At 39.9% G+C, this 16,347-nt stretch overlaps 1 protein-coding gene across 3 annotated transcripts in view; it reads right to left on the bottom strand.

The window, feature by feature from the left end:
- KCNMB2 (potassium calcium-activated channel subfamily M regulatory beta subunit 2) overlaps positions 1 to 16,347 on the bottom strand; it is a 697,235-nt gene that overhangs the window by 59,335 nt on the left and 621,553 nt on the right. For all 3 annotated transcript variants that reach the window (XM_056565221.1, XM_056565220.1, XM_056565219.1), the window contains one exon: positions 9,077 to 9,247. In XM_056565221.1, the coding sequence (XP_056421196.1) occupies positions 9,077 to 9,247 (171 nt within the window). The remainder of the gene's footprint in view (positions 1 to 9,076; positions 9,248 to 16,347) is intronic.

Below are 16,347 nucleotides of genomic sequence, written 5' to 3'. Positions count from 1 at the left end.
CGAAGTGGACCTGGAGCAGTGGAAATAGGTAAGCGAACCTGCCAGGGATGCTTAAACTGCTATCCGACAGCAGCTTAAGCTTTTTGCGCTGTTGGATAGCAGTTAATGCGATGGCCCCGACATATAAAAGCATCGTATGTCGATGCTGACATCGACATGCGATGGCCTCTGAGAGGCCATCGTATGTCAATTTTATCATATGTCGGGGCCATCGTAGGTCGGGGGGGTTACTGTATAGTGCAGTCTCCTCTTTTTTGTTGTCAATTACATGCATGAAGTGAGGGAATTGCATCATCCAGCCATCCACTCTGTCTCTGTCCAATTCTCTCTCTGAAAGCAGCCCCCACCCTCCAAAGAGACACAGACCATGTGGTTTCTACCCAGCACTGATGATTCATGCTCTCTTTCCTGTTGAGAACTAGGAGGTGTGTGCAGCTTCAGCCAATCAGACACTAAACTGGCAGACACTAAGGGAGGGGGCTGGTAGGGCATAACTGCAATGATTGCTGGGAGATGTAGGTAAAGGGAGAGATGGATGGCAAAGAATATCAAGCAGCCAGAGAAGACAACAATAACAATAACTTTAAGGGCCAATTCAATACCAAATCTATACATATTTTTTGTGTTTTGGTACTTCTATATAATAAAAGAATGTTTTATGAAAAAAAATATATTGTTTGTCACCACATTTTTTTTCAATTGACATAGCCATATCTGTGCATGTTTTTTACTGAATGAGGTTTGCTTTTTTGGAGTAAATATAATCTACTTAATGCTGTTTGTTAATTTTTTATATTATTACAGCATGAATAAATAGCTATGTTTGCATAAGTAACATACTGTATAGTGTTGAGAACGAATATTCAAAATGCAAATTTTCCCGCAAATATTGGCACTTCGCGTTTTCACAAATATTTAGAATATAGTGATATATTTGTAACGACAAATATTCGTTTTTTTGCAAATATTCAAATATATGTGAATATATGTCAATATGCAAATATTCATGAATATTGGCACTTCCAGACAGAGGACACTGATCCCTCCCGTCTTTTACGTGAAAGATATAATCGCGCATGCGCACAATGCGAATTTCATTGCGAATTTTTGCATGAAAAAAAAAGAGAATGAACATAGCGAATATGCGAATTTTGCGAATATTGGACGAATATTTGTCAATATATTTGGGAAATATTGCGAATTCGAATATGGCCCCTGCCACTCATCACTAGTAACATATACTGTATCTATTTCAATCAAAACTTAAATCACTTTCTTGTGTCCCACTAAACAAACTGCAGTCACTGTATGCTACAAAGGAAGTTGTGTAGTTCTTTCCAGTATGACCACTGTGCTCTCTGCTGCCATCTCTGTATATGTCAGGAACTGTCCAGAGCAGGAGCAAATCCCTATAGCAAACTTTTCCTTCTCTAAACAGTTCCTGAGATGGACAGAGATGGCAGCAGAGAGCTCTGTGGTCAGACAGAAAATAATTATACAACTTCCTCTTTAGCATACAGTAGCTGATAAGTACTGATAAGATTTTTAAATAGAAGTAATTTACAAATCTATTTAACTTTCTGGAACCAGTTGAAATAAAAACATTTGTTTTCCATATGCTTTAAAGTGTGAGCTGAGATAAACTCATGTGATTGGGCAACATTCATAGGATGCACTATTATGTATTATTCTTTCTGTGGTTGGACTGTAGGGCTAAGTTTGCAGTTTTTGCCGTTCTACTTTCTTTAACCATTCCTATATTTGCTGTTATCTAGAATGTTGCTTCAAATAAATAGGATAATTGGTTGGAAAAACTCTTATTGATTGTTAGGTTTTCTAGAAGAGTAGAAAACATGATCAACCATCCTTTTGAAGTCATGTACCACTACATTTTCTCTGGCATGTCTGCTAATGATCCTGCAAGTGAACAGCTGCTGTTATTGCATCTGTGTTGCTTATAAAGGGGACACCTCTGATAACAGCATCATATTAGGAAATTGTTTTGTAATTTCCAAATACATAAATATAAATGTTGGATTTATTGATCTACACATTCGATACTCTACAATATTTACTATTATCCTCATAGATTGTATGACAAATAGAACTTGAGATCAATGATGCTAATGTGGTGTACATTAGGGATAATGATGGGGGTTATGCTGGGCGTAGTAGTCTCTGATGGATATGTAGCCTTGTGGGGCTAACCTGATGTTTCTCTGCAACTCAAATAAAGCAGTTTACGCATGCAAAGCAGGGGAATGACTTCTGATGCTAGGATTTCATGAAATAACTTGTAAACTTTAATGAACTCATTTTGCACTTCCAGAGAAATACAATAACTTGAATACAGCTTTAGATGATACAGTGTTGGAGTCAGGAGATTTGGTCGCTGTCCCTTGAAATAGTGCCTTTAGCAGCTTAGCTGGACTTAAGGAAATCTTCAGGTTCTTTTAGCAAACTTACTTTATCTACTGCAGATGTAGGTCCAGATTAAGATTCTCTGGCTCACAAGTTATTGAGTTCAAATTACTGAAACTGCAGCACGAGAATCCTCAAGGGGTGGTCAACTGTGGCATCATGGGGAATATAAGTCTCCACTTTTCTTACTCTTTTGACAGTAATCTGTGACATTACACTATCAAAGGTGAATTCAGGGAAGTCCCCCCTGGCAGACGGATTGGCACTGACTTGACCATAGGCTCGAAATGGATGAGTGAAAGACAGAAATGCCCTTGTACAACTTCTCCTTTCTTGCTCATAGTTTCCCTCTTGAAGGCTAAGACAATGTAGAATGTATTTTTGCAGCATGGACTAGGATTGCAACTGAGGGTTTGTGTGGCCTGTGAGAACATGTGAGAAATATTAACCCTCTTTCTTCTATAATACCTCAGTGCATGCTTTACATGTAAGTATAATGCAGAAACACAGTTACTTAGGTCTCCATTACCTGAAATGTACAACACATATACATCTAGCAAACCTTTAGCATCTTAGCCACCCAAAACTCTACTGGGTACCAGCTAAAACTACTGAACTGGGACACCCCCCTAAGGGGATTCTGCATTATTATCTGCAGGGCAAACAGTACAAACATAACTGCATGCATAGGCCCCTCTTCACATTATTAAACTATATTATTCAACTATAAAGTAAAGTGTAAATATATCAAAATAGATGGACAGCTCACAACAAAAATTGTATGAGGTTAACTGGGGGCACCTGTACCCTCAGGTGAAATGACAATGGAATGTAAAATAATAGAGTTCCCAGTCCTCAAATACCTCAGTCGAAAAGGTTGTACAATGGATGTTTGGAAAGATGCATACATTTTATTATAAATAACTTTTACACATAAAATTTCTCACAGGGCCGTGTGATATAACATAAAACAACATAAAAATATACTTGATAATAAATGGACAATCTATTGTATTCTATAAGATACAAGAAAAATGTCCAGTGTGTATGGAAGGACACTTCTGAATATATATATATATATATATATATATATATACACACACCCGGTATGGAGCACCTTGGCTGTATACTGTTCCGGCAGAGTTGCAATATCATTTACTGTACACCGGCAATTTTTACATACATCATGGGAGCCTTTACAGAGTGCTGGACGGCGATTATTCAAGGAGAGGAGAGCGGTACATAGTACCATCAGTTATTCAGATACCGCATTATTGATTACAAACTGCTATTGAATGTGAATTGCGGTCAATCACTAATGCAGTTATATATATATATATATATATATATATATATATATATATTCAGAAGTGTCCTTCCATACACACTGGACATTTTTCTTATATCTTACAGGTTTTCCCTTTTTATAGATTGTCCATTTATTATCAAGTATATTTTTATGTTATTTTATGTTATATCACATGGGCCCTGGGAGAAATTTTATGTGTTTATATCTCACAGGGCCCGTGTTTATATCACACGGGCCCTGTGAGAAATGTTTATATTTATTTATAATAAAATGTATGCATCTTTCCAAACATCCATTGTACAACCTTTTTGGCTGAGGTATTTGAGGACTAGGAACTCAATTATTTTACATATAGTAAAGTGTAGCACAGTAAGACCCTATGGGTGAAGGATACCACTGCAATAGTCAAATGCTTCCAATTGTCGTATACTTTGTAAGCATGTATCGCTAAAGTAAGCTAGTAAAAGCAGTGAAGAGTAAGGACACAGCCTCAGAGACAGGACACAAATATCTTTCAATAATCACCATACTAATTTAGTAGTAAGCATGTCATTTTAATTCCACAAATGCTGGTTAAACAGCAAATACTTAATAAAATTGCTTCCAAGTTACAAGATATGAAACCTAATAAAGTGCTCTTATTTGTCACCTGAAATTTCTGCTGAAAATGATTAAACTGTGTAAATGCAGTACTAATAGGATTGAAGTGATCTCCAGGACATGCCCTGAATAAAAGAGCTGAAATCATAATGAATATTGTGCTGTTACTGAAACAACTTTATACGGTATTAAAGTTTCTTGGTGAAATTAATCAAAGAAAAGCATGGCTGCCTGGTGTCTGGCATTAATAATTACTTCAATTTACATGGCTGATTGTTAGATAACGGCTATTAGTCAAGTCCTTTCCCAATTGCCAGACAACAGCAACATTACATAACTGCTGAATAGGAGGGCTAGTATGCTAACTGTTCATGTTCAAAAAGTAATTAAAGCTATACTAACCCCTTAACGGCAGGGTCACATGGGGCTCAATGGCAGCATATTTGAAGCTGCAGATGCGCCGATGGCAGTCACAGAGGGACTGCAGATTGCTCTGAAGTCCCTCTGTGACTGACTTCGGCACATCCGCAACATCAAATACACTGCCAATGAGCCCCGTGTGACTCTGCACTAAAAAGGCATTACTATAATTATATTCAGCTATTAATATAAAGGAAATGAAAATATTAATATTTACAATTTATATTAGAAAATGCCCTAATTTAAAAACAATCACTGCCCTAAGTACTCCAAGAAAAAAATTTCTATTTACCGGAACCCAATGCAGAAAAGTACAAGCTATGGTAATAACATTTCAAGACCTGTTTTGAGGCCCCATAAGTGTTTTTTGTGATTTAAAGAAGAAGTATCATGAACAAAAAGTTTTAAATCACGGGTGGGGGGGGGGGTCCAAGTTCCGGAGCCCCCCACGATCTCCTGTATGGAACCCTGGCTCTCCTCCACAGCGGCGCGTCATGACATCAGCCCAAGACGGAGGACACCACGCTCCCTCTATATAGCTCTATAGGAGAGCCTAAGATTGCCGAATCACTCCCCCATTCGGGCGGGGGTCATGACGCATCACTGTGGAAGAGAGCCGGGGCTCCATACAGGAGATCGCGATCTAAAACTAAAACGATAGGGGATACGTTTTTGTCCACGGTACTTCTCCTTTAAGTGTTTAAGAGTTTTCTCTCACATATATTTTTAGATATTTTTTTACCTATATTTCTAATTATTTCTTGCAATTCTGAGTGAGCCACAAGGGTCCTGTGGCTTACCAGTTTAAGAAGTATATGTCAATATGATCCATATCGTTATATAAAAGATGTTGTATAATTTATACCAGCTGGATACATATACATATGTAGCAGCTGCAATATGGGACAATTACGGTGCATTTACAGGTAGAGGTCAAGCAGTAGGTGCACATTTCTGTAAAATAATGTGATTTGATTGTAAAATGGGGAGGGGTGGTTCTTGCGGCAGGGGCAGGGCAGATGGACGGACGGACTCAGCCTTGGCAGAGGCAAAGTACTTTATCATATGCTGAAGAGGGGTCCAGGTCGGGCTGAGCTGTAATGAGATTGTGGCTGAAGGACCTGCCATGATGATGATGCTGGGTAGGTGTGGTTGAGCTGGAGAAGGCTGTAAAAACCAAAAAGAAAGGACAACATTGTATGAAGTTATGCAAGTGTTATAGAGCAGTGATGTGCAAACTGTGGCTCTGCAGCTGGTTCAGAACTACAACTCCCAACTTGTCCTGAGAGCAAAAAGATGTACTATAGCAGTAAATACATTTTATTGTGTTACTGCCCCTTATGCGTTGCTGGTAATTGTCATTGCCTGCTGGAAGTTATGCTGCTGCACCAGCTACAGAGCCACAGGTTGCAGATCACTGCTCTATAGCACAACCTACTGGGAGTTGTAGTTTTTCGGTCAGATTTCGTTTACAGCAAAGCACATTCTAAATTCTCATCAAGTGTACTAATAAATATGATTATACAAAAAAAAAAAAAAAGAAACATACATAAAAGTTGGTGGGGCAAGTCAGTTTTGGTTTTTGGCCAAGCACCTTCTATATTTTCAGTTTCGAGCCAAACATTTTATTTCGGTGCACCACTAATTCCTATTGGAAATTTATAAATAAATTCATAACTGGCTGTCACCAATTGTGGGAATGTCACCACATGCACTGACAAAGTCCAGTCAGTGCTGAGAGTGTCACACTGTGAAAGGACACAACCCATTGACAGCAGGAATGGTAACTGAGGACAGACAGAAGAATGTCACAGTGCAGAGATTTACACAAACAATTATTTATAAAAAAAACCAAAAAAAAAAAACAAGTATTTATTTTTAATAAAAAAGGCATGTTGGCATAGGACATAGGTAGTTTTTGTGGGCATAGGAAATATGTAGTGTTATGCGTTGGCCATTCAGATGAATGGCTGTCTATGTAAACCTAGGGCGGTTTGAGTCCTCCAGAATAGGAGTCATTTGTACAGGGCCCTTGTAGGGCATATGGTCAGATATTGTGTTTATGAGACAGTCCCTTTAAGTCACTTGTATAGGACCCTTATAGGGCATATGGACAGGTATTTTATTTATGAGACAGTCTCTTTATGAGACAAACATTGATGGAAGGTCAACAGCCTGTTCTATGGAAAAACATCAAACACATCAATTATGAATCAGACCTAATTCTAATAATGTATCTCTCATGAGGGCCTTATTTGTTATATAAATAATAAAGTGTTTCAGATTGTTAACCCAAGCTGAATTTGTGCAGATTTCAACCATTTCAAGAAGATAACCTTGACTGAACAGCGAGCTGAGGAATTAGTGAGATGGTGTAGCTATGTGTCAGTATGGTTATCAATAAAACATGATCTGTGTGCAGATTGTAACAGCACTGAGTTGATTAGAATAAATTTACAGCAGATATATGAAAGCGATTCTACAATGTCTGAATGTGTTTGCAATTATAAATATAAATACAATGGAGATCAGAAGACACTGAAGATAATCACCACATATCTCCTATCCTACAAGTAATGTCAATAGTAAAAATGCTGCTGCTTTTTGTATACAAACCTGAGAATGGATCCTAAATGGTAAAAGTATATGTTACACTCTGCGCTCCGGCCGCAAGCACCAGCCGGGAGCACAGAGTCCCTGAGTCCCCGTCTGCCGGCGGGGCCGGGATTCACATCGCGGGACGCGCCCGCATGCGAATCCCGGCCCGTCACTCACCACGTCCTGCTGCCTTATCCTCTCCTGGGTCTCAGCTCTGGCGCGCGCGTCCTGGAGCTCTGAGATTTGAAAGGCCAGTACGCCCATAACAACTGTTGCACCTGGCACAACATTATAAAGTCCCTCCCACACTTCTCTGCCGGATCTTCAGTGCCATTTACCTTAGAGAAAGCGTTCCCATTGCCTGTTTTTCCATTTCCGTGTATCCAGACCTTCCTGCTACATTTTTTGACTACGAACCTTTGCCGCCTGACTTAACCTTCTGCTACATTTGACTATGCTACAGCCTCATCCTTCGGTACCTCGTCTTGCCCAGTTACCTGTGTGGTCGAGCGGTGTCGGGGGTAGCGACCTGGGTGTCGCCTGCCGCAGCAAGCCGATCCTGCCTTGCGGCGGGCTCTGGTGAAAACCAGTGGCACCTTAGACTCTGCTCCCCGATACAGGCCGAGTCATCTGCCACACAGGTGGAGGATCCACTTCCAGCTCCGTGACAGCCTACATCCAAGTGCGTGACAGCATAAGGGAAAGACTTGTGCATTTGGATTGCATTCCAAAAATCTGTATTGAACTACAGTACTATGGATATGAGAAGGGTTTTACAAAACATTTAAATGTTTAAGGTTTGGGATTTGAAGCTGATTTTCACCACTTTGCAGTGGAAATACAGACAGTTTAACATACAGGAGCAGATTCATTAAAGATATGCTGAGTTTAAAGGGAAGCCATAATCCAATAGGTGACACCAGAGATCAAGTTTTGTTTTCTCCTGTAAGTCTCAAAACCTTTTGCCAGCCAACCCTTTACTTTACTTCACACGTGCTCCATAGAGAATGTATGGAACACATGTGACATGCCATCAAAATACACACAGAGAGACAGGGCCTGGGTCTGAAGATCGCATGTGTGCTTGGTGGGGGAGGTGTGTGTGGGGGTGTCAGTGTCGGACTTATCAGAAAAGTATCCCCTATCCTGCGGATACATTTTAAAGTACTGAAGTACCCCTTTAACTTATTATTGCATATCCCAAATTTCATTTTTGCAAAGGATCAAAATGGCACTGTGTGAATCTAACATGACAAAATATTGATATGTGCATATTCATATTTTTCTATATTTGTCTCTCCACTTCAGTTACCTTAGCTACCCATTGCTCTGTGACAGGGTTTTACCATTTCCTGATTAGATATTTTATATTCGGAGCCAATGAAACTCTGTATTGTGTGATAAACGGGATCGGTGAGACTCCCTTTCTGCTTTTCCCTTCTTTGATGAATTCCACCCACTGTTAAACCAATGCACTTTTATTTCACAGAGACATCTGGTGTCATTTTAGTCTGTTTCTGAACCTCGCTTCAAAGCTGGAGAACTGATATGTGTTTGGAATGCAAAGCGTCCAATTCAGGCCTTATGCACATAGTGTTAAACGGTTTAAATTTTCTATTGCAAATTCATGTTTCCAAACAGATTGGGAAGATGCTAAGAGGTAAAGAAATTAACCCAATAATGGCAATACGGTCATATAATGACTTCACATTGAAGACGACACATTACCTCAGCATGTATGATCGAAGAAGCGTTATCCCTAGGAGAAAATACATCATAATGGAACAGACCATCATTGTCAGCCCCAGGAGTATTGCTCGGTCTTCTCCTGCTTTTAGTGCTGTCACAGTTTTCCTTTTGTCCAGAAGGTCATGGTCCTTGATTTTTTGGTAGAAATTTCTAAAAATAAAATGCTTTTATTAGTTTTAGAAACACTGGGAAAATCATCTTCTAAACCAGCATGACATACAATAGATAAGTGTTCCTATTATTATTTCTGTTAAGTGTGTTATTGTGTTATTATCCCTCCATCCATATCTGCATATGTTGAGGAAAATAAAACAACAGTAGGTGCCATAAAATGACTGCTGTCTTTTTTATTTGTATGACTAGGTAGAATCTGTTCCTTTTTTTATTATCTCCTCTTGCTGAATTTGTTTGTGATGAAAATCTATGATTAAATACCAATATAAAAAGTCATCAGCGATAATATATGTGCAGTATATGTCCACATAATGAACCATTGAATGAATGACTAAAGCAATCGATCATTCAGTCTTGTACAGGCATATCAACACTGGTGTTACTTTGCAGCGTACATATTGATTTCTAGAAACTCATTCACTTTGGAAGAGGTTCGTCTCATAGCGAATAAATAGGATCTGTCAAATGATACATCATAATCAGTTATCACAAAGGGATGGACAATCCCTAACTTAATAAACATTATGGTACCCCCCATGGCTAAGAGAAAATAGAACCAAATCAGTGTTCTTGCATTCTTCTGGTAACTGTAGAATTATACTTGCTAACCTCCTAATAAGGATGCTGTGATGGGAACTTTACAATGACTGTGATGGGTATGTCACAATGACTTACAGGAACAGTGCCATCATTGACAGATGAAGGGTACCCTTGCCTTCTTTATTGCTGTTTTCTTGCTTTCACCCTTTCCTGTTGAACCATTAAACTCATTTCTATTTTAGACTTCTAGAGTTTGACCACTGATGTCCCCCATTAGCGGCTAGGTCCTGGCTATTGATAACAGGACTTGCCGTCCATTAAGAGGGCCCAGCTCCTACACTCAATTCATAATGGGAATGCCCCATAAGATGTAAATATATGTCCTAGCACATTAAGTATCAGGACACCAGGACTTATATTTACGTCTGATGTTGTAAAGGGATTAAAGAGCATCTTAGGCTAAGTTTCTACTTGGTTTTTTGTCCTGCGTTTTTTGGGTTGAAAAAAAAACGCAAGAAAAAACACCTGAAAAAACGCAAGAAAAAACACCTGAAAAAACGCCATTGCAATGTCCTGCGTCTGGCGCTTTTCTGTTTTTTTTTCATCTGTTGGAAATTGCATCTTGGCAGTTTTTTTTGGTACCCAAAATTTGTTGTGTACCAAAAAAAAAAAAAAAAAGGATGCAGTAGTGATGAAAAAAAGTTTTATTTAACAAAATGTATATATTTTATAACAACATTTTAATTATTTTTTAATAAAGTGTGTGTTTTTCACTTTTTTTCTCTACTTTTTAAATTTTTTAGGTAGTACTACTACTCCCAGCATGGAACAGACTGTTCCATGATGGGAGTAGTAGTACCTGTACTAATAGACATATCGCCCCTGGTGTCAGTCGTGACACCCGATGCGATCGTCCATATTTAGCAGAGATGCAGAGCAGCTCTATACAGCGCTTGCATCTCTGCTCCATACTACAGCCAGTTATGTGAATAGAACATCATTCATATTTTCCGCCCAGAGCTGTGATTGGCTGGATGATTACAGCCAATCACCGCTCTGAGGGAAATATGAATGAGTGATGACTATTCACATCCCTGGCCGGAGTATAGTGCAGAGATGCGAGTGCTGTATAGAGCTGCTTTGCATCTCTGCTATAGACAGGACGATTGCATCGGGTGTCAGTAGTGATACCCGCTGTGATCTTTTCTTACCTGCAGGTACTACTACTCCCAACATGAAGCACACTCTGCTCCATGATGGGAGCTGTAGTATCTGCATTAATAGACAGATTGCAGTGAGTAACTTCTGACACCCGCTGCGATCTGTCTATTAATGCAGGTACTACAGCTCCCAGCATTGAGCAGAATGTGCTCCATGTTGGGAGTAGTAGTACTTGCAGTTAAGGAAAGATCTCAGCAGATGTCACTCATGACACCCGCTGTGATCCTTCTGTATAATGTAAAGATGCGGGTGGCCGCTCTTCTATGGTGCCCTGCACTGACGTATATATACACCTATTCATATTTCCCACAGAGAGCTGTGATTGGCTTGAACCATCTGGCCAGTCACAGCTCTCTGCGGGAAATATGAATAGGTGTCTATATACGGCAGTGCAAAGGACCATAGAAGAGCGGTCAGCCGCATCTATACATTGTACAGGAGGAACGCAATGGGCGATCTGTCAATTAGTACAGGTACTACTACTCCCATCATGGAACAGTGTGTTCCATGCTGGGAGTAGTAGTACTACCTAAAAAAATGTAAAAAATAAAGAAAAAAGTGAAAAACATACACACACTACATTTTTATTATTGTCGGCTACATTTTTAGGTCCCCACTCGCCCACATAAATTGATCTCTGTTTTAAAAATGAATAAAAATTTTGCTATAAAAAAGATAAATTTCGTTAGAAACAATTTTTTCCTTCACTACTGTATCTTTTTTTTTTTTTAATTGTACCCAACGACAATTTATTAAAAAAGGTATCTCCATCACTTTTTTGGATCGCTAAAGTCCAAAATTGAATAAAAACCGCCTGCAAAAACACCAAAGCTAAAACCCACATTTTTCTTGGTGTTCTTTTACTCCTATAGACTTCTGTGGGAGAAGAACGCCACGATTTTGACAAAAAATCGCCAGTGGCTCAACATGCTGCGATTTTGGAAAACCGCCAAGGACCTGAAAAACGCCAAAAAAGAGTGAAAAAACGCCAAAAGGATTTAAATAAATGCCAAAGTGGAATATGAACTTTGCGATTTCTCATTGATTTACAGCTAACATCTGGCCGCAGCGTTTTTTTGGCCAAAAAAACGCCATGCGGCAGAATTGACACTACTGAATAGCTGTTAGAGTTAGTGTAACGCCGCTGGTTGAAAACCACCGCTATACTATGTGTTTTTAGCAGTGTCAGGTGACATCCTCTGCATTCTCTCCTGCTGCTTCAGCCATTTCTGCATTTTCCACTCTGTCCCCTATGGGCTGCGTGCGAGCACTGCCTGGAACTTATAGTGCCAACATACACTTCCTAATAGTTCCCCCACCAATCCCTGCTAGGTACTCTCGATACAAAGCAACTCCACCTGTCCCCTGATGCCTTAGCAATAGTGTAGTTTCCTGCACAGCTTAGGTCCCTGAGCTTAGACTTTACCCCTGCCTTATCCCTTGTATACTGTGCTTGATATTGGACTGTGGACTACGCCTCTGTCTACCAGCAAACTTGTTCCACCTAGCCGCACCTGTAGCCATCTTGACTAGCTGTTCTCACAGCTTCTGCTATTATATCTGTTCAGCTCTGCTGTGTCTATTTGCCCCATTCTGCCTGCCTGCCACATCCTGGCATGCTTCCTTAATTTTTCTCACCTTCAAGTCCACCCTTACTTAATATGTAGAATATTGTACATCAGACAAGAAGGGACTGGTAAGTGGGGTGACTGAGGAGGCATGCCAGGCTCAGCTCCTTTGCACCTTCTTGGCACTTCACTGAGGAATGGGGAACTTAAAAAGTTTGGCAACCGCCATCAGCTCCAGGAAAGGTACAGTTTGCCCATACTCTCAAATATGGCTGGCAGATTCCCTTTAATACTTAAATGGGCACTCTCATTAAAATTATTTTTGATATTTTATTTTTCATGGTGAAAAAACAATATGTCTAATTGAAACACATAAAAAAAATTAAGTTTTATATGAGTTTTTCATCTTTGAAAACCCGTCTGGACAGGGTTACTAGCACAGCTCGCTCACAGCCTGTCTGTTAGCTGGCTAGAGCGAGTTATCTGCCAGCCACGTGACTAATTTGCATAATCCCCCCCCCCACTCAGTCCTTACTCAGTTTCACATATTAGAAAATACTTTACATCACTGGCAGCAGTAAAGGAGCGATGTCCGTACGGAGCAGGGTGAGGGATCTCCGTCAGTCTGTCCTTACAGCTGATCGGGACACCGCAATTACACTGCGGTGATCCCGATCAGCATTCCCTGAGCTAACCGGCATGTACCTTTAGCACCCTCAGCACCTTTACATGCCACAATCAAATTTGATTGCGGCGTCTAAAGGGTTAATGCAGGTCCCGGCTATGGAGTGCGCACAGCTGCTGAGCGCACTGCATAGCTTGGGAGCGGAGAGTTCAGGCAGGTCACCGCACCTCCGTGATACCTGTTGGCGGGAGTCCCGCTGACAGGTATCACAGAGGTGCGGTAACCCGCCTGCAGATTAGACATAGCAGTATCGGGACATCACTAATATAGGGGGAACACTAGGGCATTTAGTTATGAAAACTATAATACACCCACCATTTTTTATTTTCCTCACAGATTTACTTTACTCACAGAACTGCACTTGCTCCTTATACTCCTCCTCCCTGGGTAGCACGTGCAATGATAAATAGGGAGGAGAAGACCCGAGACAGCCTCCAGTAGGATTGGCTGAAATTTCTATGGGCGCTCCCGACAGCATAGAAGAGGAGAGGGCAGAAGCAGGCTCACTGTATGCTTCAGTGTCCTCGCGCCTGCTGGTGAACGACCACTTCCATCGGCCAGAAGCTTGGATTGTAAATGAGCACTAAAAAGTGCTAAAAGGCAGATTTATGAGGTGACATTTTTTTTCTTTAAAGACAGAAAGTGGATTAGGGCTATTTAGAGAACAGGTAGGGACAGTAAAAAAAAAAAAGAACTTAATGAGAGGTACACTTTAACAACAACAACAGTTATGTCTTCCTTCTAGGCTTGATATCTTAGATGGAAAAAAACATATTTAACCCCTTAACCCTTTAACCCCTTAAGGACTCAGGGTTTTTCCGTTTTTGCACTTTCGTTTTTTCCTCCTTACCTTTTAAAAATCATAACCCTTTCAATTTTCCACCTAAAAATCCATATTATGGCTTATTTTTTGCGTCGCCAATTCTACTTTGCAGTGACATTAGTCATTTTACCCAAAAATACACGGCGAAACGGGAAAAAAAATAATTGTGCGACAAAATCGAAGAAAAAATGCAGCCATTTTGTAACTTTTGGGGGCTTCCGTTTCTACGCAGTACATATTTCGGTAAAAATTACACCTTATCATTATTCTGTAGGTCCATACAGTTAAAATGATACCCTATTTATATAGGTTTGATTTTGTCACACTTCTGGAAAAAATCATAACTGCATGCAGGAAAATTTATATGTTTAAAAATGTCATCTTCTGACCCCTATAACTTTTTTATTTTTCCAAGTACAGGGCGGTATGAGGACTCATTTTTTGCGCCGTGATCTGAAGTTTTTATCGCTATGATTTTTGTTTTGATCAGACTTTTTGATCACTTTTTATTAATTTTTTAATGGTATAAAAAGTTACCAAAATATGCTTTTTTGGACTTTGGAATTTTTTTGCGCACACGCCATTGACCGTGCTTTTTAATTAATGATACATTTTTATAGTTCGGACATTTACACACGCGTCGATACCACATATGTTTATTTTTATTTTTTTTTACACTGTTTTATTTTTTTTATGGGAAAAGGGGGGTGATTCAAACTTTTATTAGGGAAGGGGTTAAATGACCTTTATTAACACTTTTCTTTTAAATTTTTTTTGCAGTGTTATAGGTCCCATAGGGACCTATAACACTGCACATACTGATCTTTTACACAGATCACAGGCGTGTATTAACACGCCTGTGATCAGTGTTATCGGCGCTTGACTGCTCCTGCCTGGATCTCAGGCACGGAGCAGTCATTCGCCGATCGGACACCGAGGAGGCAGGTAAGGGCCCTCCCGGTGTCCGGTCAGCTGTTCGGGACGCCGCGATTTCACCGCGGCGGTCCCGAACAGCCCGACTGAGCAGCCGGGTCACTTTCGCTTTAGAAGCGGCGGTCAGCTTTGACCGCAACTTCTAAAGGGTTAATACCACACATCACCGCGATCGGCGATGTGTGGTATTAGCCGTGGGTCCCGGCCGTTGATGAGCGCTGGGACCGACGCGATATGATGCAGGATCGCGGCGCTTCATATCACGGGAGTCGGCGCAGGACGTAAATATACGTCCTGCATCGTTAAGGGGTTAAGGACCGGGCGTTTTTCCGTTTTTGCTCTTTTGTTTTTTCCTCCTTACCTTTAAAAAATCATAACTCTTTAAATTTTGCACCTAAAAATCTGTATTATGGCTTATTTTTTGCGACACCAATTCTACTTTGTAATGATATCAGTCATTTTACCCAAAAATCTACGGTGAAACGGGAAAAAAATCATTGTACAACAAAATTTTTAAAATACAGCCATTTTGTAAATTTTGGGGGCTTCCGTTTCTACGTAGTACATTTTTCGGTAATAATGACACCTTATCTTTATTTTCTAGGTCCATATGGTTAAAATGATATCCTACTTGCATAGGTTTGATTTTGTATTACTTCAGAAAAAAATCCTAACTACATGCAGGAAAATTTATACGTTTAAAATTGTCATCTTCTGACCCCTATAACTTTTTATTTTTCCGTGTTCAGGGTGCTATGAGGGTTCATTTTTTGCACCGTGATCTTAAGTTTTTGTCGGTACCATTTTTGCATTGATCTTTTTGATCGCTTTTTATTCATCTTTTCATGATATAAAAAGTGACCAAAAATACGCTATTTTGGACTTTGGAATTTTTTTGCGCATACGCCATTGACTGTGCAGTTTAACTAGCAGTATATTTTTTTAATTCGGTCATTTCCGCACGTGGCGATACCACATATGTTTATTTTTGTTTTTATTTACACAGTTTTTTTTATTATTGGAAATGCCGGGTGATTCACACTTTTATTAGGGGAAGGGATAATTCAAAGGGTTAATGATTTTTTTTTACACTTTTCTTTTGCAATATTATAGCCCCCATAGGGGGCTATAACATTTCATTTACTGATCTTTAACACTGTTCAATGCATCTCCAGAGAGATGCAATGATCAGTGTTTTTGGCGATTGATTACTCAAGCCTGGATCTCAGGCTTGAAGCATTCAATCGGCGATCGGACTGCAGGAAGGAAGGTAAGAAGACCTCCTCCTGTAGTACAGCTGTTCAGG

The sequence above is a fragment of the Hyla sarda genome, chromosome 3, assembly GCF_029499605.1.
Source record: "Hyla sarda isolate aHylSar1 chromosome 3, aHylSar1.hap1, whole genome shotgun sequence".
Taxonomy (NCBI): Eukaryota; Metazoa; Chordata; class Amphibia; order Anura; family Hylidae; genus Hyla; species Hyla sarda.
The sequence above is the reverse complement of the archived record's forward strand: the minus strand, read 5'-3'. Positions and strand labels throughout refer to the sequence as shown.